Raw genomic sequence first — 25,386 nt, forward strand, 5'->3', positions numbered from 1 at the left:
TAACCCCTAATGAATACAGCAGCAACACTAAAGAAGATTCTGTGTCCTTTTGCCTAAGTTTACTGAGCCACACAGACACACACACTAAGTGGTATGTAGTATAGTATTACTATTTAACTCCATAGTACAGATATCAGCCATACTGGATAGTCTAGGTACTGACAGTCAAAAGAGAAATTAACTAGAGTAGGTTGAAAAACAGAAATATTTTTCATAATTTTTTAAACTATATCCCTTTTTTGTTGAAAATTTTCAAAATCTTTCAGTCAGATCTAGCCTGAGTGGTTTTCTGGCTCGAGTCCCATTCAGGTCATTACATTCTGCCTTCCTAACTTTCCTTTGCCGTCCCCCGCAGCGCATCCACACACCACCGCCAACCACCAGCACTGAAAGATCATGCGCCCCCCCACCCCCCATCTGAGATTTTTTTTTTTTTTTTGAAACAAAAGCAAGTGAAAATAATACAGGCTGATGTTTTTAACTGGGTCTTCTCTGGCGTTGACCATTGAGGGCTTCAGCAACCAGGGACAGAAACGTGCCTTTAACCTCCCAACCCCTTTCGCTTCTGCTGAGAGTCCCGGCCAGGGGCAGAGGAGCGGGCGCGCGGGTGGGGCCGAGCGCGCGCGAACGCAGGGCAAGGCGTCGGTCGGCCGCCGCGCCGCGCGCTCTGGCACGTCACTCCGCGCCGCTCCGGGTCGGCCCAGTGGCCCTCGCTGAAGGAGACTGGAGGGCAGCAGGCTGCTCGTGCCCCCTCATGCGCAAGATGCTGCTGGCCGCGCTCTCCCGCGTGCTGCAGGGCCCGGCCGCCGCCGCGAGACCGGTGAGGGGGGCCGGGGGCGGCGCTGCGCGGGGAGCGGCGCGATCGACCCGCGTCCGGGTGGGGGCGGGCCGGGCCCGAAGCGGAGCGTGGGGGTTTGTGGGTCCGGCCGGAGCGCGGCCCCGGGCTGGAGAAAACTGGGCCCGTGCGGCCGGGCGGGGCACCGGGGCCGCTTCAGGCCGGGGGCGCGGAGGCAGGAGCCGCCCCTAGGTGCCTCCTCGTGACTTGCTAAACGTAACACTAAACCCCCTGCCCGCCCGCTGCTGCTGCGGCTGCGGAAACCGGGGCGGCTGGTGTCGCCCGCACTCCGGAGTCACTGCGGGCTTGTGGCTTTTTCAAGGCGTTTAAAATGAGAACGCGAAGAATGGAGTGAGTCCGTGTCTGCTTTCTGTGATGTGAAGGGGGGATTCCCGGGCCCAGAAAGGGGCACTGCTGAGGGCAGTGTCTGGGCTCATGCTGCCACAGTGAGATGAGATCCTCTTTTACAAAATCGGATTGTTTACGCCAGAGGATGTTCCCTCCAGGGGCGCTCTCTTGGAGATCCAGGCACAATTACCCTTTGTACATGTACACAGCTGTACACAGCAAATTGGAACACAGGTTTGGTTTATTTAGATTCGCTACAAGTTGAAAATATCTCCTTGAAGTCACCTGCCGTTTCCGACCTGTTTCTGTTAGCCCGTGCTGCGTCACTTTTTGTCTTAAGTTCCTAATTCGGGTCAGATCATCAGTGGGTGTAAATGGGTACTCTTTCACACCAGCTGAGTATCTGGTCCTCTGTCTCAGGCCTGATCTGCACTAGAAAATTAGGTCAGTTTAACTGGTTTCAGAGTAACAGCCGTGTTAGTCTGTATCCACAAAAAGAAAAGGAGGACTTGCGGCACTTTAGAGACTAACCAATTTATTTGAGCATAAGCTTATGCTCACAAAAGCTTATGCTCAAATAAATTGGTTAGTCTCAAGGTGCCACAACTCCTCCTTTTCTTTTTGTCAGTTTAACTGCATCAGTCAAGGATGTGAAAATCCACGCCGCAGAGCAGTGAGGTTAAACCAACCTAAATCCCAAGGTAGACAGTGTAGAAGAACGAATTCTTCCATTGATCTAGCTATCGCCTCTCGGGGAGGTGGATTACTTACACCAGTGGGAGAATCTCTCCTGTTGGTGTGGGTAGTGTCTACACTGAAGCACTACAGCAGCGAAGTTGTGCTGCTGTAGTGTTTTAAGTGCAGATGAACCCTCAAACTGTTGCTGCATAATGCTCTTTTTCTGATCGCTCTGAATTCTCTCTACCATCACCATTTATTCTTGAGCATTGCAGACTCTCCTCATTCTGCCAGTTTCCCCCATTTATTTTGTTACGCATCTCCCATCATGCTGCTGGTACATTTGGAACAGTCTCCCTCTTTTCGTCTCTCAAATCTTGTTTCCTCCTTAGACTTTTCTTCAAAACTCACTTCGAGATTCTTTTTACCCTTTCAGTATCAATCCCCACACCTTTCCTTATAGCAGCTGGTCATGTCTTGTGTCTGTCTTGTTTAACTTACTTTGTAAATAGTTCAGGGTGAAATATGTCAACACAGGTTTGTAAAGTGCAGTATAAACTTGCAGTGGTATGCATATTATCACATGAAATGCTATTAAAACCAGATAGTAGGAGCTGGTCCTGTGTTCTAGTGGCAGAGCAACACTCTTTTTTGGTTTTGGCTCACTAGGAACTGGAAGGGTGTGCTATTTGACCCTAAAAGAAAAGAAGTACTTGTGGCACCTTAGAGACTAACAAATTTGTTTGAGCATAAGCTTTCATGAACTACAGCTCACTTCATGGGATGCATTCAGACCCTATTTACTAACTTCTATAGTTGATATGAAAAATGTTTGTTTTTTGACAGGCTTTGCAGAGTGCTTTGTCCTACCCTACTTAGGTCAGTCCAACCTTTCCTTCACCCAACGTGGGAACTCTTGGTAGTGAAGGGAAGTAAGGAGCAAAAGTGGGAGTTATCTTGAGGCACTGAGAGGGTTAAGGTGGGCAGGGAGTAGCTTGAGCTTCTTAAGACTTCAGTTGTCTTCAGTGCATCTTTTGCCAAATGTACTTAATGGAACAAAAATGTATGAGTTTAAATAGAATAGCAACTTAAAACATCAGCAGAGGAAAATGCAGAGAGGTTCAATACTGAATGGGTTAATGAAAGGTAAATATTTTGGGAAGGAAAAGGAGACTTAATCTTTTCCTGACTGCGAACCTCAGTGATCTTGGGTCTGAGGTCAGTCCACACTAATCTAGTGTAAAATTCCATCTTCACTCTCCAATTGTTTTTAGTGATAAAATAACTAAGGCTTGAGGATTAAAATGAGAATAGGTGGTTGAGAGGGAAAGTTCAAAATGCTAACAAAAATGCTAATTTACAGATACTGTCAAAACATCCTACCATTGTATGCATTTTTTTTACATACTGTTGTTGCATGTGTAATCCTAAAGTTACTAAAGATCAGAGAATACAATTCTTATTTTTCAGTTTGTCTACTTCGTACATTTGACATTTTATACAAAGGAAGCTTCACTGTTTCCCATGTCTAGTCATTTGTGTGTGTAAACTCAGAACAGTTAGGGAGGACACCAGCCTTTTTTTAAAATTGATTCAATTTCATTTTGGTTGTGAGCTTTTAAAAATAACTTTTGAAGTGTTGAAACCAAAGAAAGGTAGTGAACCACAGAAGACATTATTGAATTACTACTGTGTGATTTTACAAGATTTTTCATCTTGTGCTATGTTCTTAGGCTGTGTAACCCAATGTCTGCAACTGTGCAGATAAGTGATCTGGTGTTAGCATAAGTGGTCAAATTCTCTTAGTATGCTTTTGGAAAGAAAGCTTTTAAAAATAGTTGCTAGGTGAACTAAAGAGATTCATTCAAAGATGGATTACGATCTGAAACAGATAAGGATGTTCTCTAAATTAAGATTTCCTACATTTCTTCTGTTCACATGTCTGAGCAGTGATCCCAGTTTAAGTGTACTAACATGATTATGAAGACTGTTAGTATATATTTTTTTTTGCTGTTTGTTTGTTTGTATTTTGAGTGTGGAATTCATATGTCTCAGGAAGCATATAGTCAGACAACTCCCTAATCTTGTACTGAGCTGTTGAAATTGCTGACTATTTTAAGGAAAAAATATCCCATGCTCAGTGAAATTACTTTGTTTAATGAAGTTTTATATGAGCTTACATCTTAACATTTTGATCCCTACCCTTCTTTCGCAACTCATTTCCATATAGACAAGAGACCCCCCCCCAGTGAGTGAGACATAGCTCACGAAAGCTTATGCTCAAATAAATTTGTTAGTCTCGAAGGTGCCACAAGTACGCCTTTTCTTTTTGCGAATACAGACTAACACGGTTGCTACTCTGAAACCACCAACTTCCTGGTGTTGAAACTAATCAGTGAGGAGAATGACTTTGGGCTCTGTTCTCAGTGTGCCACTGACCCTCCTCAGTATCACATGGGGAAAAGAGCTTCCCCAGTGACTTCTTTTGCATGGATCTCACACCTGGTAGAAAAAGGCTGGCGAAGCGAGCTTGTGCAGCAGTGTGCTTTCCACTCAGTACAGACCTCCGAGGCTTGGTCTACACTAGGAACTTATGTTGGTATAACTGTGTCGCTCCGGGGTATGCATTTTCTACACCCCTGAGTATACAGACCTAACTTCTGGTGTAGACAGCACTATGTTGATAGGAGGGCTTCCCCCATTGACACAGCTACCACCTCTTGGAGAGGTGGAGTACCTATGCTGGATTAAAAAAAAAAAAAGCTCTCCTGTTGGTGTAGGTAATGTCTTCACTCAGTGCTATGGCGGTGCAGCTGCAGCACGGTAAGCGTAGACAAGCCCTCAGACCGATAGAGTGACTTGCTCACTCTTGCATGGTAGGGGCTAATGGGGAGAAGATATTGGAAGGGAGGCTAAGAATTAATGCATCTGACTTTCATCTTTCCTACACTAGTTTTATACCTGTGTAACTCTGACTTTAGCAGTGTTACTTCTGGTTAACCGGTGAAAGCAAACCAGAATCAGGCCTGCTGTATGGAGAGAGGACATGGGATTGGAGGAGGATTGTCATGCGTAGGAGTTACTTTGACAAAGATAAGGATTTAGTGGGTTAAAAATAGGAAGTAAAAGTGGTTATTAATACCTAGTTCTAATATAGTATTTTTTATCCAAAGATCTCAAAGCACTTTACAAAAGAGGTAAATATAGTTATCCTCATTTTATAGAAGAGGGAAACTGAGACATAGAGGTGAAGTGACTTGCCTAAGGTCATCCAGTAGGCACAGCGGATAAATGGGCAACATTCTGAGGAGAATAGTAATAGAGAAACTTTGTAAATGAAAATTGGCAAGTTTGAGGGCTGCGTAGGAATATAACAGGGACAAATGAGCTGAGTGGGGTATCCTATTACTCCCTCCTCCTTATTCCACACCACATTGTCTTATTACATGTCTGGAAAGCACCAAACACACTTTTGAGCACTACACTAAAAAGGTAGATGTTTTCTGAGTCAGGTTTGTGCTGACATGGTCTGCAGCCTGAACCAATGAGTTTTGTCTCTGTTGATTAAACTTGCCAGGCTGATTGACCGACCAGTCATCAACTTCCAAGATTATGGAATGAGGGCATGAGTAGAAGCAGCGAGAATTCTTTCAGTTGTCAATTGCCTTTCCTTTTCCACCCACTCGATGTCTCTGTTGCAGCCCAATTCTTATATTTGTTTTTTTTCCCATTCTTCTTTCATTGTGTATTCTTGTACACCCCACTGCTCTTATGTTTGGGGTTTTTTGCCAGTTGCTCCACTTTATGTTCAGTGTGCTTACAGCAAACTAAAATGTATTAAATTTAAGATCCATGAAGCGGTTTAAAAAATTGATTTCTAGTATATTTCATTTTGAGAACAGCTTGGGGTGAAGCAGATAACTCAAAAAACAAACCAACCAACCCCCAAACCCTTTATAAATTATAGCTTTATAGACTGACAGTACAGTCGCAGAGTGCTACCTCAGGAAGGGAGGAAAGCTCTCTTGCAGAAATCAGGAACTCTGCAGAAGGGGAGGGAGTCTCTCTTGAGAGGAAAAATGCCTTTAGGAGAATCTGTAAAGTAACTTTACCAATGAAGTGTTAAATTATTTAATATTTGACAAACTTTTTTCCCCCAGATTATGAACTTAGTACCAGGCTTTTAACTCTTAAATGGTGTCCTTTTATGCTGCTGGCATTAGTTCTTGACAGTACATGTTGTCACTGCTTTTGTGAAAATCATTTTAATCAAGAACTGAAATTTTAAGTACATTTCAGGACACTTAACATTATAAAACTGTGTACACCAATTTCAGCATTTATTAGTCTTTACTTTCAGAATGATAGTCCCTATAGAAGGAAACTTCAGGATTCTTCCCTGAACAGCAGAGACTCTAATAAGTGAAAGGGTTATTTTGTCATTTTTGTAACTGAAAGTAGCAGACTGCCCTTTCTGGATGTTAGGAGGTAATCTTTCACTGGATCTGTTCCCTCTGATGCAGCTCATTTGCCACATGTGATCTTTAAGTCATAAAATCCAGGAGCTGATTGCTAGTTCCTCAGGCTACATTAAGGCACCCAATTAGAAATGGCCTGAGCTTTCCTGCACATTTGAGTGCCCAAGCTAGTTCTATTGAGATATCTTAATATTGATTTGGAAACCTAATTTTAGGCTTCCAGGTTTGAAAATTTTGGGTCTGATTCTTTTCCTTGGATTTTGTTACTTACACTGGTGCAAGTCAGTGTTAACATACTGCCAATCAAGAGTAGCACTTATATCCACTTCATAAGGTAATGTTTTACATCTACTTTGCACTCCATGTGCACAGGTGTTAAATGACTTCATGAAGTCCAGAGCTGGGAAGAATCAAGTCATGAGGCCTTAAAGTACATCCATAAGCAAGAGAAATTATAGCACTATCTTTTATTTTGCTAGGCTATTGATTATTTTTTCCCTGAATCGATTTATTACAGCTGTTGACTCTTTTCTCTTTTTGTTTCCTCCAATTGCTGCTACCTTAGGGAGCTGTTAGTGAGGTAAGGCACATCACTTCTGTAAAGGTTTGCTTTTAGCCAGTTAAAATTACGTACATATGTAATCTGCTGTACAAACTTGCTAGCCTTTTTATATAAACCTAAACTCCTTGCTCATTTTTAATGTCACATGTAAAATGGCTAGAGAGCACTGTTAGTATTGCTACATTTTACTTATTTAATCTAATTTTCAGAATGTTTCTTGAATATCTTTAATCTTAGTAGTTTTTTCTTTTAATCTGTTGCATTAAAGAAGGGTTAAAAGGATATTGAGGTTTTTAGACTGCTTCAAAATGTTTATAGTCTGAGGAAAGTCTTCAGAGTCTAAAAGTGGAGGGTTTTTTGTTTTTAAATTTGTACTCAATTTCTGAGAGAGTACACCAGAACAATATTTTTTGTTAAGCATGAAAATAGTTCTGTTGTTCTGTCAGTTGATGCCAAGCAACAAACTAACAATAAGTATCCCAGATCCGTGGTTACTGATATTAATTATCAAAGAGAGATGTTTACCAACCCTCAGGCCAAAACTTTAATTGTTACTCGAGAAAAATAATTGTATGTGTCATCTGCTCCTTTCAAAACATTGAGGGGAAACAAACCCAAATGTAAACCAAAACAGGATAAAAATGCAGCCTCTTCCCACAAGATTTTAAAGAGTAAGTAATTGAGAGTGTAAAGAAGTCAGTGTCCTTTTAATGTAGTGATGGTACCAGTGAATTCAGTCATGTAATGTGGATTGTGCATGGTATGCCAAATTTTGGTGAATGTGGATGAAAAGTGATGGGCTGCGGGATGAAGGTTGACAGATAGAAGAGGAAGAAATGGGATTATATTTAGCTTGCTAATAATGTTCTGTAGACTGGTAGTAACTTTGTAGTATGTTGAAATATAATGTGCTTGAGAGATACTGTGTATATATATGTAATGTATGTAGTATTTGCTATAGACATAAATTTATGTGTATATATGATATGTTGTGTGTATATACATTTTTTCACAGTCCTGAGCAATGTAGCTAGGTCAGCTTACATTTTAGGTGTAGGCCAGGCTTAGATTGCAGTTCACTCTGGTTTCTGGTAATTAATTGCAACTTCATTTTTAAATATGAAAAATTTTGCACCATGAGCACCACAGTTAGGTCAGCCTAACCCATGGTATAGATGTGGTGAGATGAATGGAAGGATTCTTCCATCAACGTAGCTACCACCTCTCAGAGAAGTGGATTAACTACATTGATTGAAATGATGCAGGCTCTGGCGGGACACTACTGAGAGTATTAATTCAGGACAAATTGCTTAGAGCAGGGCAGTTACAGCCCAAAGCTGGGGTTCCTTCACTACTGAGGTACACCAAACCAGCCAAATAGAGAGGACTTTGGTTTTACCCCGCTGTCTAACCAGAAGTCATACAAGGAATTCCCTTAGACACTCCAATTTCCCAGTATCACCACCAGCCCCACTTCTTATGGGGATGAATGGTTATGAAAAACAATACCCCAGTGAAAGAAAAAGGGTTCTCCAGATCCCAAAGGACCAAGCCCCAGACTAAGGTCAGTAAACCAGTTAGATCTTACCCACAAATCACGCTGTTGCCATTCATTTAGAATCTAAAATCTAAAGGTTTATTCATAAAAAGAAAAAAAAAAAGAGAGCTAAAACTGGTTAAATGGAATCAATTACATACAGTAATGGCAAAGTTCTTGGTTCAGGCTTGTAGCAGTGATGGAATAAACTGCAGGCTCAAATCAAGTCTCTGGAGTACATGCATAGCTTGGATGGGTCATTGAGTCCTTTGTTCAGAGCTTCAGTTTGTAGCAAAGTTCCTCCAGAGGTAAGAAGTAGGATTGAAGACAAAATGGAGGGGATTCCAGGGCCTTTTATATCCTCTGCCATGTGGAAGGACACCTCTTTGTTCTTACTGTGGAAAATCACAGCAGCAAGATGGAGTTTGGAGTCACATGGGCAGGTCACATGTCCATGCATGACTCAGTTCTTTACAGGTAGAGCAGCCATTACTCACATGCTACCTTGACTGTTGTGGATTGGAGTCTCCCAAGGTCCATTGTCAGTTAAGTGTTTCTTGATCGGGCACTTAATCTGAAGAGTCCCTTCTCAAAAAGCTGGCCAAATGCTTCATTGGTGCTACTTAGAATCAAACACATTGAGATACAAGTACATAGCCAATATTCATAATTTCAAATACAAAAATGATACAGACAGCATAATCATAACCAGCAAATTACAACCTTTTCATAGACCCCTTACTTGATCGCCTTTGTACAAGTTTTGGTGCAACTATAGGACCTTGGTTGCAACAATGATCTATACTGTCACAATAATGTCACACCCGGTATGTCGATGTAGGAAGTGTCTACACCATGGTGCTGCTACAGTGTATTTCTATAGTGTAGACCTACCCCTGGGACTCTTATTCCAAAGATGTACGTGCACTGTTATGTACTGGCTTGTCTGTTTGCCCGCTCCTGGTAGAATGTCTTACCTGTTCATATTACGAAAAACATTAGGTTATAAAATCAGTTAAGCAATAGAATAAACTGCCAAGGTAACTTGTAGGATCACAATCCTAACAGACTACAGTGACATCCATCTGTAAGAACTTTTTTTTTTTTTTAAAGTAAAACTGAAAAATATCCTGTCATTGTGGGGTGGGAGGTGAACTACATGATGTGCTATATGACCCTTTCAGGTGACCATATATGTCAGCAGCTTGGCTGAATGAGTTATTGGAATTGCTCTTTTATATAGCTAGATAGGAACTTGGGCGGGATGTTAGATGGGGTGGGATCTGAGTTACTACAGAAAATTCTTTCCTGGGTATCTGGCTGGTGAATCTTGCCCATATGCTCAGGGTTTAGCTGATCGCCATATTTGGGGTCGGGAAGGAATTTTCCTCCAGGGCAGATTGGAAGAGGCCCTGGAGGTTTTTCACCTTCCTCTGTAGCATGGGGCACGGGTCACTTGCTGGAGGATTCTCTGCTCCTTGAAGTCTTTAAACCACGATTTGAGGACTTCAATAGCTCAGACATAGGTGAGAGGTTTTTCGCAGGAGTGGGTGGGTGAGATTCTGTGGCCTGCGTTGTGCAGGAGGTCGGACTAGATGATCATAATGGTCCCTTCTGACCTTAGTATCTATGAATCTATGTTGTATTCACTATGCTGTATAGACAGTGGGTGGATGGATGGATAAGCAATTGTTGCAACATAACTATCATTTATGAGAGTTACAAAGGAGTGTTGAGTGTAGAGTAGCCCCCTAATCTGTGCCCACTTTATTTTAAAATGTACCGCCTGTTCTTTTACATTTCCTTCTTGAAGCTTTCTGTGTCTTAGGTCCCTGGCCCTTATGGTTTCACACTGTTTTCAAGATCTGACTGTGCTGCTCTGGCTCAATCTATGCTATTCTTTATTCCTCAACTATCTGTTCCTGTCATTACCTTTCTAAAGTGGGTCTAGGTTGTCCCTAGAAGTGAATAATTTTAAATCCTGCCAAGTCATGGGGACTGGTCTAGGGATGAAAGGTAGCTGTTAACTTGAAATGATTAGAGCAGCCTAAATTTCAGAAAATTTGTATTTTTCTTGCTATTCTAATATAGGTGAAATTAACCCCTATGCAGAGGGCCAGGACAAAGCCTATGTCCTACTCACCCTGTGTTCTCACACGGTAAATTTCACACACCCACAAAGACAACTTCCCTTTGAGTTTGATGCTCTTGATGCTTGCAGGATCTTAAGAACTGTTCAGAATCCTCATGTTTCCATTATTACTTAGTTATTGATCACTGTTGCGAGCTTAAGATAGCACCCAATCTTCTGTTTAAAAAAACTTTAAATTCAAGTTAGAAAAGGAGTTCTAATATCTAGGGAGGGGTACAAGTTCAAATCCAAACTACTCTCTAGTACTATGGGAAGATAAACATAATTTGTGAGTTAAGCACTTTCCATTGGTATCTGGAAGTACTGAATGTGCTACATATAATGTTGACTGATTGTTTAAATGACTGGGGAAATGTTCTTTTTCCTTGGGATTGTTGTTGACTTCTACATTTAAATAACATGTACTGGGGTTTTTTTTAGGTTTCCCGTGTGGTGGTGGCATCTCGTAACTACGCAGATTTCACAAGTGAGGCTACATTTGATATTAAGGTAAGGAAGTTGAATATTTCATTTTTGAGAATTAGCATTAAATAGAAGTATTGTTGTAGATATTACCACTGTGGATTTCTTTGTAAGAAAAGACATAATTTATGACCAAACCAAACCAAACATTTTTATATCTATCTGCACCTGGCAGGAGTTCACAACTGTTATTTCCTCAGTATGTGAAAAAAAGTCAAATTATGCGACGAGTAAAAATTGTTGCTGGTTGGGATATTTAAAATGCTAATGTAAGATTCTGAGGTAACTAAAAACAGAAAATAGCATAAATTATTGAGATGAAAAACTGAAATATCGTGAATTTAGGACTGGAAGGGACCTCCTGAGTCCTGGAGCCCAGTCCCCTGCTGTTCAGGCAACCCTCACATATAATCCTGTTCATAAGTGCATCAAGCTCTATCTTAAAATTAGGGAGATTGTTTACCCCTACTAATCCTATTGGAAGGCTGTTCCAGAACATTACTCCTCTGATGGCTAGAAACCTTCTAATTTCCAGTCTATATTCATGACTAGTTTATACCCGTTTGTTGTTGTGCCAGCTTTGTCCTTTAGCTTAAATTGCTCTTGAGACATGTACTAAGCATCTGCACGGACTCATGGGGATGAAGGTCTCTTGTCTTTATACCCAGCATGCCAGCAGGCATTGGATTGACCGGGCCCCTTAGTAGTACACAATACCATTTTTCACCTCTTGGCCCTATCAGTATCCGCAGAATCTAAAGTTTGAAGTCAGTTAGTTCTCTTAAGGGGCTCAGTCATTCTCTCCTATTTGGGTTTCCCTCACAGTCTTCTATCAGAGGAATGGCATTTGCTGCTCCCCATGTGTGACAGTCAGGGTCCAGTTACCCCAAGGAGAGAACAGAAGGTTTAAGTCATTAGTCTCATAGTCATTATGAGATGTATACAGTTTATGGTTGTGAATATATGTATGTGTGTATGTAGAAAATTGTAATAGATACTGTGGTGCGACTTTAGCATCACCTCACAACAGGGCGGTGAAGCAATCAGACCGAGAGGAATTATCTCCCCACCCAGAGGAGACTAGCTTCAAACATGTAGCCATTGGCCAGTCCAAGAAAAAACAATGAGGAACCATCAAAGTAAAGGGAAATGGCTTGAAACTGAAAAGAAAATCACAGTCTTCAAAAACTAAGAAAGGAGGGAGTTTTCCCCACTTTGAATATCTATTGTGAGTAGTGACTGAAGCCGGGGGGGGGGAGGCAAACCATTTTAAATGGAAGTGATTTGAATTGAAGAGCCTCCTGCCTTGAGACTGTCCCCCAAGTTCTGGATGCTATCAGTGAATACTGACATAAGCACCAACTCTGTGGATGCTCCAGCCCTGGAGCACCCATGGAAAAAAACTAGTGGGTGCTTAGCACCCACCGGCAGTCAGCTTCTCTCCACCCCCTGCCAGTGTCCCTGCTGATCAACTCCTCTCCCTCCCTCCAATCGCCTCCTGCCTTCCGCAATGAGCTGTTCCTGCAGAGCAGGGGTGGGACGAGGTGGCTGGAGGTGGGGCCTTGGGGAAAGGGGTGGAGTGGGGGTGGGGCACTGCCGGGGCAAGGAAGAAGCCAGCGCCTGTGAATACTGGATCCCCCTTACAGCTAAGGGGTAAGCTGGGAAACTTTTAAGGCAATAGGTAACTCTTATTAGAAAAGGGATTTTATCTAATAGGAAAGTGCAAAGCCTGTGATTGTCTTTGTTTATTTTCAAACCAAGCAGATCTCTGTTGTGCAAACTGGAACACACGCTCCACACAAAATAAACTGGTATCTGAGGGACTGGCTTCATGTCTTCAAGGATGACAGATCAGATATGAAAAATCCAAGTATCTGGTAGTTAAGAACTTGGGATGGACATATTTAGGGAGACTTGGGACTGGAAGGGCTGGCATCACCCGGCAAAGAGTAATTGGGCTGGTGAGAGCTAGGGTCAAACCTTATGCTTGTGGGCCGGCTGCTGGTGTCAGAGATCTGAACCATGGCTGCACAGCACCAAGGCATCCAAAGGGCAGGCATTAGCCTGGTCTGGGTGGACCCCAAAATGTCACACCATAGCAGAAGCCATGGGTTCCATATCCCAAAGATGCAGCCTTTCCCTCAGGTCTGTGTGGATTCTGGGGAACATGCAAGAGGGAATGGGGCATCCTCCTGTAATTGTTTGATTTGCTACAGTCCCTGGAGAATGTGTTCCCTATGCCACTAGCTACCCCAGGAAGGAGAGGTTGCTTTGGAGCACAGAGAGGGGAAAACAGTTTCAGTTACTTCAGACTCTGTCTGCAGTAATTTATGCTCACTTCCTGTTCAGGTTTTGGAAAGTACCCACTTCCCACTCATCCAGACTGGTGGAAGCTTCCTGCATGGTATAAGGGTGGGGAGGGCAGTATGTTGCAAAGGTGGCGTCCCTTTTGGCAGGCAAAGGGAGATCCTGCACACAACGCCCATTGTGTGCTGGTGCACAGAATAAGACCTGGTCCTATTGTGATGGGGTCCCCGGGGTGCAACCTGGACTGTGGGACCGCTGAGCCCTCCAAACCCACCAGCCTCGCTTGCCTCTCACACTGTGATGCTGATATCAAACTATAAACCTCTGACAGGCACTGCACTTACACAGCCATCCACAGGCAGGGACATACCCAACTGACTTACATGAGTGATCTCCCAGCCACTCATGAACCAGCAATAGAGAGGTTCCAGCCAATTCTCCGCCCTGCGCCCCCACCAGCTCCCCAGCCTTGTACCCCAGAACTGTACTATCTTGCACTGGTCAGAAGCCTGACCAGTGTAAGTTCATTACTTAGTTCACCACTTCTTCATAGGAAAGTGGACATACGCCAGCCTTTGTGACCTGAGTAGATTTCCCAAGCACTTTTGACAAACTCACTGGTAAGGATAAAACATTAACTTGGTTTATTAACTACAGAAAGATAGTTTTTAAGTGATTATAAGTGGTAGGTATAAAGGAGATAGTTACCTTAAGAAGTAAAAATAGAAACATGTATTCTAAATCCTAAACTTTTATTCTAAGCAAGTGTTGGATCGAACAGCTTTTCTCACCCTGACAGATGGTACAAGCAGGTTACAGTTCCTCAGTACATAGACTGGAGTCCCTTTCCAGCCTGGGACCAAACTTCCCCATTTCAAAGTCTTTGTCCTCCAGATGTTCTTCCAGATGTTGGGGATGGGGGAGGGAAGAGACCCACTGTCTCTTTTATACTTTCTTCCAGCTTGCTGGAAAGATCTTTGCTGTGATGTGTTAGTCTGCCCCTATGGGGTACTTGTCTTCTCCAGCAAGTCTGTGGGATAGTGGATTGGGTGTTAACGAGTCATTAATACTGTCTGGCTATTGATGGCTGCTCCTTTGTTGTAACTGAAAGGCTGGTTGTGGGAGTTCCCAACCTCAGAACATATTTCCATAACACATATAGCAATACTTCACATCTTCACATACAATGATATGGTAGTATATACAATCCCACAGGATATTAATGTTCACCAGATCAAGACTTATAAAATGATATCCCTCAAGGCATACTTTGTACAAAACATATCCTAATATCACAGTGGTGAATATGGGGGCTCCAGGGTGCTCCTTTGAGGTACAGAGTGTCTCACCTATGTTGCGAGCCATTATGGTTTTTAAGATTATCTTTGGAATGTGACTTATGAAGCAGTGCTGTCTTCCTGAGTCTGCAGATAGAATAGTTGGGTCAACTTCTTCCTGGTGTAAGCCCACTGGTATCAGTGGATTGTCACTGGAGATGAAACTGCTCTACTAGCTGTGGGGTACAAAATGGAGCATTAACTTTGAAATGTAACAAAGACTGTAAATGTCCCCACTGCTAATTATTTTACAGCCGACCCCTTTAACAAACATTCTGATCATCACAGTCTTGTGGGGAGAATTTGAGTAGATTACCACCACTTCCCTATCTGACCCCGGATAGTACTGTGACCCCTTCCTCCACAGAAAGACAGCCATGTAAAAGGATCAGACTCTTTTTTTTCTGTCCTTTGATAGGGCACATACAAAGTAGACTGGCCTGCTGAAAAGGAATAGCCATACTAAAGGACTGAGTATCTAAGTTCCCTCTAAGCTGCGCAGCAGGCTATAAAGGACCGTGCAGGCACACAGCCACAGGGGCCTGGACAGGGGAGAGGTAGGGGCTGGGCAGGGAGGGGAGGAAGCTGGGGTGTGCAGGGCTGGCCCCAGAGCTGCTGCTGGTGGGGAGATGGCTAGGGGGAGTTCTCTCCTGCTGGGGGAGCCTGTACCCCACACCCCCAGCCAGAGCCCTCACCCCGCTACACCCCAAGCCCAAACTCTCTGCCCCAACTCCTGCACCCCAAATCCTTCATTCCCAGCCCCACCCGAGAGATTCAATCAACTCATCTAGATATTTGCTTTTTAGTGAAGTCAGTACAAATTAAAATTTCATACAGATGATGACTTGTTTATACTGCTCTATATACTGTACACTGAAATGCAAGTACAGTATTTATATTCCGATTGATTTATTTTATAATTATATGGTAGTAATGCGAAAGTAAGCAATTTTTCAATAATAGTGTTCTGTGACACTTTTGTATTTTTATGTCTGATTTTGTAAGCAAGTAGTTTTTAAGTTAAGTGAAACTTGGGGATATGCAAGACAAATCAGACTCCTGAAATGGGTACAGTAGTCTGGAAAAGTTGAGAACCACTGGCTTAGACCTAAAGATTCAGGTTTTACTGTTCAAAAACTATCTGGAACTTGAACATAATAAATTAAAATATTGGATTTTTAGTGCTGAGATGAGAAACAGGGACATGTACCTTATTGAAATACCTCCTTGATCGTTTCTTTAGAAATGCGATCTCCATCTCCTGGAAGAGGGCCCTCCTGTCACAGCAGTGCTGACTCGGGAGGAGGGACTCCGTTACTATAGGACTATGCACACCATTCGGCGCATGGAACTGAAGTCAGACCAGTTGTATAAACAGAAGATTATTCGTGGCTTCTGCCATTTATGTGATGGTCAGGTGAGTGATAGGTCCAGAGAGTTCATAAAACAGTGTGGAGTCTTTGTTTGTTGCATTATTTAATGTAGGGGTTTGAATGAAGAGGGAGCTAAGTTTAGAAGCATAAATAAATTTTAGAAGTGGAAAATACCTTAGTCTTAAAGCATAGCTGGATCACTGACACCCCTTCTCTTTCAGCATATGTATAAACCAAAATTTGGTCTATTTTTCCTTATTTAAAAAGACAAACAAAAAATCCACTTTAGATCATATGTGCCCCAGCTAATGAGGTTGGAAGAAGATCTACCAGTAGCTTCCTCAGGGCAACAGATGGGAGGGAGAAGGCAGGAAGCTGCTGAAGATGGGCACAGGGAACCAGTATCTGCAATGTTCTGTTTACAGCTAGTCTGGAGGTGGAGGCAGGGCTTGGGGTTGCCTGTTTCCTCCACATCAAGCTTCCCAGATGTCCTTTGGGAAGGCTGGGGCAAAAAACATTTGGCCTCTAAAATAGCATCTGCCAGCAGGGAAAGAACTTCAGGGATGTCTGTGGCCTAGTTTTGCTGCCTGTCCTTTTTCCCCCTTTTTGGGTGTGGTGCAAAATCCCCTCTTCTGTGAGATGGCTGGTGATACTTGTCTCCCCCGCTCACTGATCACGGGGAATGGAAAGGTCAGTCACGGTGAGCATGGGAAGAGCAGTGCTTAAGAGGTTGAACACACAGGCAGTGACAGTGGTCTGCAAGCTTTCCTAGTTTCTCACCTTCCTGAACATAATCATCAATCTCCTCCTCTGCTGGTTTTGATTATTTTGGAGTTGCAGACTGTTGTAGTCAAAGGACCTAGCTCCAGCCCCATGTCAGGCATATGTCTCTGTTGGGGTGCAGGACAGTTGACTGTACCTGGTGCCTCCATTGCTACAGGTCTTCTAAGTATGGACTGGGGACCTTGGCCCCCAGCCTCAAGAGCTGGTTAGAGGAGTCTCCTGTTTTGTCCCCTGTTGTCAGACTTATTTTTCCTTTACAACAGGAAGCATGCTGTGTTGGACTTCAAGCTGCCATGAAACAAACAGATCACTTGATAACAGCATACCGGGCTCATGGCTATGTCCACACACGTGGAACTCCTGTCCGAGAGATCCTTGCTGAGCTTACAGGTTCATTTTGAATAAAATAATAAAGATAAATGAGGAACCAGGCACTGCTGTACTTATCTTGCATCAGCATTTCCAGATAACATCTAAACCAGTGATACTCAGACTGAGGCTCGTGAGCCGCAAGTGGCTCTTTAATGTGCCTCCTACAGCTCTTTGCTGCACATGATATTAAAACACTGTGTGATTTAATTATTAACCAAGATGCTTTTGCTATGTTATTAACCAATTGTAGTTGATAAAATAATAATACTTGATCATTTTGCTGTGAGAATAATATACATAAAAAACTAAATATTTCCTGTCATACTGTTTAAATATGAATATATAGTCCTATAGTAAATTAAACCGTGAATTTACACTGCTGTGGCTCTTTTGGGTTAATGAGGTTCCTGAACCACTGAGGTCTGAGCATCACTGATCTAGACTAACTATGACATACTAAATACATTGGGACATGGGATGTCACACAGTAACATGGGAAAGTTAAATCATCAGTATTCTGTGACCTCTCTGGATGCCTCACAATAAAGTCACAAGGTAACTTTAATACTCAGATACTTCTCATGACTTGGAGTAAATAATACAAAATGCTATTCCTTTCAGTTAACACCACTTCTGAAAGCTTTTCTTGATATCATAGACTCTGTCTACATGAGCATTATCTAGAAGCATGTCTTGCTACAGTAGCTTTATTATTACTTGTGCTATACGTCCCATCTAAACTATGCTTTTGGTGGACCTTATTTATTCATGATAGGACTTGACGCCCTCCAGTTTTGCAGTTTGGATGGTTCTGACCCTGAGCTGTACTACTGCCTTGGTCTTTACAGGAGTGGTAGCACAGCATGGCTTCACCTATAATGCACAACTGAATTGTGTCAGGGACGACCTGATTACACGAGGGAACTCTTATTATAGTAATTGCTACAGTGAAACTGAGATAATAGATTAGACTGGTCAGGAACACCCAGGTTAGAACCTTTGTCTCAGGAACCATATTTACACGAGGTTGTGACTAACCGTGTTTCTCTGATATAGCATGTATCAGAGGTATGAGGGGACTGACTGAACACAGATAGGATCTGCTTCCTTGTTAGAAAATACTGAGCTGTTATAGAATGATGGGACTCTTCCTGTAGATGTTTGTTTTTCATTTCTCTCGCTAATCTCATTTAGTGTTTACTTTGATGCTAGTGGTAATGGTTGCACTGTTTTCTTCTATTCCCCATCTGTTTGTAGCTACCAGTTGTGTCCTGTCAGATACTTAAAACGTAACCTCTTTGGAAAAGGGTCTGTCTTTTCATGATATGTCTGCACCTTTCAGGTCGAAAAGGAGGATGTGCTAAGGGAAAAGGAGGATCCATGCACATGTATGGCCCGAACTTCTATGGGGGCAATGGTATTGTTGGTGCTCAGGTACTATGATGCAGTGTGCAAATGTCTAGCATTTTAAAATCAAATTAAATCTCACTTAGAGAGGTTCTGTGCCAGCGTCACCTTTCTTGCTGTGGGCCTGCCTGCAGCAATCACTGCTGTACGTGGCCATAGTCTAAATTGGTTTCCACTTAATCCTTTCCAAGCCAAAACATATAGCTGAATCTAACAGATTAAACTACTGATATTAGTTAATGTTATGTGAAAACTAGAGTTAAGATTTGATTCCTGTTACAATCTAATGGAAATAAGTTAACAGCCTTTGTGGCTATACTCTTCATATATACTCTTCTTCGGGGGGAGGGATAGCTCAGTGGTTTGAGCATTGGCCTGTTAAACCCAAGGTTTAGAGTTCAATCCTTGAGGGGGGCATTTAGGGATCTGGGGCAAAAATTGGGGATTGGTCCTGCTTTGAGCAGGGGGTTGGACAAGATGATCTCCTGAGGTCCCTTCCAACTCTGATATTCTATGATTCATTATTAATTGCATACATCTACAAAAGTTAATTTTTATAGTTCTCAGCTGTCTCCAACTGTTCCAAATGTTGCTCTAAAAATATCAGTTTGACTTGTTAAATCTGTTTTATATTTCACTGTAGGTTCCTCTTGGAGCTGGGATTGCCTTGGCCTGTAAGTACTTTGGCAAAGATGAGATCTGTTTGACTTTATATGGAGATGGTGCTGCCAATCAAGTAAGCTTTCTTGATTTTAAATGTGTTAAGTAAGAGTAGTCCTATGTATGCCCTATTGACATTCATTTCAATCACTTTGTGATTTATATGTAGAAGTCAGTAAGTCTGGCAGTTGTGATGGAGGGAGGGTTTTAGAATGTGGACAGTTGTCCACTGGTAACTGCTTAAGAACCAGACTCATGTCATATAGATTGCTGAGCAGTTGTCAGAGAACTTTTGGTCACTGTCAGGCTGCTGCTCTGTCTAATCACTCTATGTACTTTAAAAAGAAAAGGAGGACTTGTGGCACCTTAGACTAACAAATTTATTTGAGCATAAGCTTTCATGAGCTACAGCTCCCTTCATCGGATTAGTCTCTAAGGTGCCACAAGTCCTCCTTTTCTTTTTGTGGATACAGACTAACACGGCTGCTACTCTGAAATCTATATACTTTAGGCATTCACACTGATTGAATTATAGAAATATTTTAGAGCTTGAAAAATTTAAGTTTGGAAGGCTTATAAGTTAGGGAACCAGGCTTGCTTTCTGAAGGTAGATCTGAAAGACAAGAGAAGTGGTGGTGGAAATCTTCACCCTAGCGGTTCTTCGCATACCAGAAGTGTAAAGGATCCTGGAATGCCTACAAGGGTCTGCTTGGAAGCACATCTTTCACTTAAACTTATTGCTAGTAGGTGCCTTATAATTTTGAAGCGCCATATTCCCCACCACTCCCCGCATTTGGAGCTCTGTTCCCCTGCAGGAAGCTGTGGGGGAGTGGGGCCAGATCTTCACTATTCTAGCACTGTCTAGCCTGCAAGTTTTGAGTGGAGAGGTCTTTACATACTCTGGACCTGCCCTGTGAACAACTCTCATACTGCCTGCCTCTGCTGTTGCTCATGGCTTTCCTAAGTAGGAGAAGCATGATGTTGACATGATTCTTGAGTTTCTCTGCTGTCCAGAGTTCTCAAGTGCCGCACTCAAACTGACTAGTGGTGTTAATTTCATTCTGACTTCACTCTGTTGGTGCTTGGAAAAATCCACAAGCTGTAGCAGACATAATAGACCTGTCTTCCTGAAGACCTGGGGTGGGGAATCAGCTTATATTTGATTCACATATGAAAGGTTATTTACTCCTGAGGGCATTCTGCACCAAAATATTAAAATTTCTGTGCACAGTGTTTTAAAATTCTGCAAATTTTATTTGTCATATAAATGTGGAGGCTCCAGCATGGCATTGGGGAGCACAGGCCACTGGCTTCACAGAAGTGGGAGATCACTGTGCAGCTCCCCTCTCGGACATGGACTCAGCAATGAGGTTGCAGCCAACCCTGACGCAGCCCCTCCATGTCAGGTGCACCAGGTGTGGGCAGGCAGGCTCAGCAAGGCAGGATCCAAGTGTGGAGGAGTTTGGTGTGGGCTGAGAGGGTTCTGTGTGGGGCAATCTGGATGCAGGTGGCTCAGTGGGGGATCCAGGTGCGGGGAGGATCTGCATGCACAGGGGCTTGTTGGGGGGGTTCTGGGTGCAACAATAATGGGACTCTGCAGAGGGGGTCCAGGTGAATGTGGTTGGGGCTCAGTAGGGTGGGGATCTGGCTGTGGGTGGCTCATTGAGGTGGTGCGGGGGAAGTGACGCTCGGCAAGAGGGTCTGGGTATGAGCGTGTCTGAGTTCACAGGGGTGGGCAGTTGTGGTAGCAGCTCCCTGTACAGTGATCCCTCCCTCTGTAGCTGAGGAGCGATGGGCTCAGGAAACGGGATGGGGGAGGAGTTTGCAGAGTTTTCTAAAGCTGGGGGAGAAATCTGGGGGTTCCATGCAAGGGAAGTCCCGTCCTCCCCACAGGGTAGGAGCCACCAGCCAGGTCTTCCCCCCCGTCCTGCCTGCTGACCCGCGGTGATTTTTCTCTCTGCTGGCTGCCAGGGGCACCCAGAAAATACTGCTGGGGAGGGCTGCATGACCACTCTTGTGGCTTCCCTTTGCTTCCCCATCAGAACGTCATTTTTCTGCAGGGAAGCAAAGAAATCTGCAGGGGAACATACATTTTGCACATGCGCAGTGGCACAGAATTCCCCCAGGAGTAGGTTATTTTACCAATAAGGGCTAGAAACTTAACTATAGCAACTTCTACAGAAATCTGGGCTTTAAATCTCCTCTCCCCACACTGTGGAAGCCATTCCAGTTTCCACTAGCAAACGGAGTTCTCAAGTGATGACCTTTTCTGTGACCTCTACTTGCATAGAGTAGTTGATACAACAGTGTTGGAACTTTCTTTATTTAGCAGAAGTAGAACTGTAACACATTACATGTGTAGTCCAACACTGCTTTTATTAAAGTAGTTTTCAAATTTTGTATTGAAAATATTTTAGTGTTGTGAACTCTTTGGTGCATCAGTTTATCCTGAATGTTGCTACCTAGGGGTTAAGGATAATATTTTTTAATGGGCGAGTATTTTACTACAGATGGGTTAAGATGAAAAGTAGATTTTCAACCCTATGATTTTCTTTCAAGACTGAACTGACTCAGAATTTGAGTTCACTATCAGAGTTAAATACTAGCCAGACCTTTGATGGAAGTGAAAGAACTCCTGTAGGCCTTGATACTTAAAATTTAAAGAATCCAAAGGGGGACCCAACTTACATGTTACTGTTTTTCTTCCAGGGTCAGATATTTGAAACATATAATATGGCAGCCTTGTGGAAGCTGCCATGCATTTTCATCTGCGAGAACAACAGGTATGGAATGGGTACTTCAGTAGAGAGAGCTGCAGCCAGCACTGACTACTACAAAAGAGGAGACTACATTCCAGGGATAAGAGTGAGAACACTTTCCATATTTATGGTGGAGTAGATCATTACAGATCATGAATTCATACTGAATTTATGGGAATACTTAAATTGATTGTTCACCCTCTGAAGTCTGCTCTGACCTTATCTAATTAAAAAGCTTTTCTGTTAACAGGTGGATGGTATGGATATTCTCTGTGTGAGAGAAGCAACAAAGTTTGCAGCTGAACACTGTAGATCTGGAAAAGTAAGTTACTCAATATCAGTCCTTTACCATGGATAAGGTAATTATTTTGTGCTATATTGCTCTCACATACAAAATCTCATACCAAGCCCGTACTCTGCAGTTAAATTATTTTTGAAATTCTCTTTGCATCTCTTTTTCTCAATTAAGGAAAGTTTCAGTGTCAAACATTTATTTATATACTATTTATTTGACCAAATTTTTCTCTCTTTCTCTCAGTTTTACAGAAATGGACGGTCTAAATACCTTTTACCATTATTAATTGACTTAAGTAAAAAGACCATATTAAAACTGAAAAGCATGTATTTTCATCCATTTTATGTCTTCTGCTGAGAGGATTCCTGAATATGCTTTAAACAATTGGTTCCCAAACTGGGGGGCGGGCTGCCCGGCCCTTGAGCTCCTGGCCGGGGAGGCTAGCCCCCAGCCCCCCCCCCCCCCCTGCTGTCCACCCTCCCCCATAGGTACGCTACTGCGTAGGCAGTGTGGCTGGCACCTGCCCACCTCCCAGGCTTTCCAGTAAGCCAGTCCTGCTGCCCTGAGTGTCCTGGTAAGGAGGGAGAGGGGAGTCCTGGGGGGAGCAGTCAGGGGACAGGGAGCGGTTGGATGGGGCAGAGGTTCTGGGTGGGGGGGCAGTCAGGAGACAGGGAGCAGGAGGCATTGGATAGGCGTGGGGGTCCCGGGGGCGGCCTGCTGGGGGTCGGGGCAGTCAGGAGACAGGGAGCAGGGTGGGGAGGTATAGATATGGGGCGGGTCCCAGGGGAGTGGACGGTCGGGGACAAAGAGCAGGGGGGGTTGGATAAGGAGTGGGGTCCCGGGGGGGTGGTTAGGGGCAGGGGGTCCTGGGAAGGGTGGTCAGGGAACAAGGATGATAGTAAAGGAGAGATGCGGGGTGTGAGGGTTTCTTGAAAACTAAAAAGGGGGCGTGATGCCGAAAAGTTTGGAAACCACTGCTTTAAACATTTTATTTACCAATTAAAAGATCAGTGGGGGAAAGAGTAACAATTCTGCTGTATTTGCAACTAATATAAAATAACTGAAGTAAATCTTTGTGAGATCATGTAGGAAGAGTAAAACTGAGCACTAAGTCTGAATTTTTAGAAACAAACTGAACACTAAGTCTGAATTTTTAGAAAGTTCTCTTTAAAGAAGGCATATACAGTAATTTGAACTAACTCAGACATGATATAAAATCACAATGAAGACCTTCTGTATTGGAGTGTTTGTTCCACTTCATCTGTTCTTTAGAACCAACGTGTAGACTTTATTTTTATTGTGTAGACTTGAATTTATTTTTGAATACTGTTTTTGACACCAGAAGGGTACTGGCATGAAAGAAGCACAGGAGACCTCATCAGTGCTGATAGAGCAAGGTCAACTCCGTTACAATCTTGAAAGGGAAGGACAATTTTATGCAACTGAAATTTGCTGAATAATGATGTACTGATATCTGAAGCTGTGGAGCTATGCTGTTTAAATACTTGAGAACCAGGTAGTGAGAACAAGCTGCCAAGTGAGGTTATTAAATTGCCTTCACAAAACATATATCCAAGGTTCTTCTTGAAACCCATCAAAGAATAATTTAAGGATAATGAAATATCTCTTGTCCATGTTGCAAGAGATCATGTGTAATGCGAAGAGTGAGCTTGGAAAGGTGTTTTGGGGGAGCATTGGTGTCTCATTCAAACACAAAATTTGTAGCTGAGGCGAGTGGGTAATGCCTGGATCTGTAGTATGTTGTTGTTGCTCTTTAGGCTTATGAAAACAACCATAAACTCTTTTTCCAGGGTCCTATGCTGATGGAGTTACAGACATATCGTTATCATGGACACAGTATGAGTGACCCTGGAATCAGGTACAGTAAAAAGGGTTGTGTGAATTTACTCTATTGGTTAATCTACATACAAGGCCTAGTGAGTGGTAGAAAAGATGGTAGTAATGTTTCCTTCTTTCTCCCTGTACCTGCACACTCGGAATCAAAAAATCAATGTCACTGACCAAAATGTAGAAATGTGGGTATCTTGCTGAAATCCACCTTTAGGCATGTAAAAAAAATTAAGGTTGAAATATTGCTGCTTATGAGACTCAGTTTGACCACTCCTATCCCATTGCCCAATAACACATCACCAGTCAGTAATGCTATACTGTATCTCTTCATAGGTTTATATTGCACACATCACCGTAATGTCTGACTTAATATCTCTCTCAGTTGCTTTGACTCCTAATACTTCAAAGTGGCATAAGTCCCAATGTTAGATATATTTTTCAAAGATTCACATTCAGTAAGACCTTGTTTATTCTGCACCAACAAATTCCTTTTTCTACTATTTTATGTAAGCTTTAACTGAAAAACAGCTTGCTTTTAAACCTCTCTGGTGCATGCTTTCAATGCAGGTGATGATTGTCCTTTGGTAGAGAAATTAAAGTAACAGTATTTTATGTAGTTTTCACCCTTAGCACACTAGCTCTACTCCCAAGCGTTTTTAAACACATTGGGGACTGATCACTGTGCTAGAGTTTCCGTGTGGATTCTGTATTTCAGGAAGGATATTTTCTAGCTATTGGAAAACATGGTCTGGTAATGAGAATTTCTAGGAGGAGGTAGTCCTGTTACACCATTCCCTCTGTTTGTGTGTGTGATAATACTTGATTTTAGTCCCTGAAGGCCGGCTGCCAGTTTCTTCAGTGATCAAACAATTTTCTGATTCATAGCTGAGTATAAGAGCAGGATTCTGTTCCTTCTTGTGCTTCATCGTTAAGATTTTTTTTTTTCCTGGGTTCTAACCAGTTACACCTGTGTGATCTAAGGGCATGTCTACACTTACTGGTAGATCAGCACTGCTGCAATCAGTGCAGCGAGTGTTGATTTAGCGGGTCTGGTGAAGACATGCTAAATTGATGGGAGAGCCCTCTCCCATCGATTTGTGTACTCCACCTCCCTGAGAAGTGTAAGGGAAGTCGATGGGAGACGCTCTGCTGTCGACACCGTGCAGTGTAGCCACCGCAGGAAGTGGATC

The 25,386-nt window shown here is 42.9% G+C and overlaps 1 protein-coding gene across 2 annotated transcripts in view; it reads left to right on the forward strand.

Moving 5' to 3' along the window:
- Window positions 1-669: 669 nt before the first annotated feature.
- PDHA1 (pyruvate dehydrogenase E1 subunit alpha 1) overlaps window positions 670-25,386 on the forward strand; it is a 28,098-nt gene continuing 3,381 nt past the window's right edge. The window contains exons 1-10 of one of the 2 annotated variants that reach the window (XM_077816573.1): window positions 685-820; window positions 6,905-6,919; window positions 11,011-11,079; window positions 15,940-16,113; window positions 17,116-17,242; window positions 18,567-18,658; window positions 19,275-19,367; window positions 22,001-22,156; window positions 22,301-22,372; window positions 24,157-24,224. In XM_077816573.1, the coding sequence (XP_077672699.1) occupies window positions 755-820; window positions 6,905-6,919; window positions 11,011-11,079; window positions 15,940-16,113; window positions 17,116-17,242; window positions 18,567-18,658; window positions 19,275-19,367; window positions 22,001-22,156; window positions 22,301-22,372; window positions 24,157-24,224 (932 nt within the window). In that variant the 5' untranslated portion in view covers window positions 685-754. Of the gene's footprint in view, window positions 821-6,904; window positions 6,920-11,010; window positions 11,080-15,939; window positions 16,114-17,115; window positions 17,243-18,566; window positions 18,659-19,274; window positions 19,368-22,000; window positions 22,157-22,300; window positions 22,373-24,156; window positions 24,225-25,386 lie in introns of both variants that reach the window. The other variant, XM_077816582.1, reaches the window with a different exon arrangement.

Source organism: Eretmochelys imbricata, chromosome 1 (genome assembly GCF_965152235.1).
Source record: "Eretmochelys imbricata isolate rEreImb1 chromosome 1, rEreImb1.hap1, whole genome shotgun sequence".
In the NCBI taxonomy this organism is placed as follows: domain Eukaryota; kingdom Metazoa; phylum Chordata; order Testudines; family Cheloniidae; genus Eretmochelys; species Eretmochelys imbricata.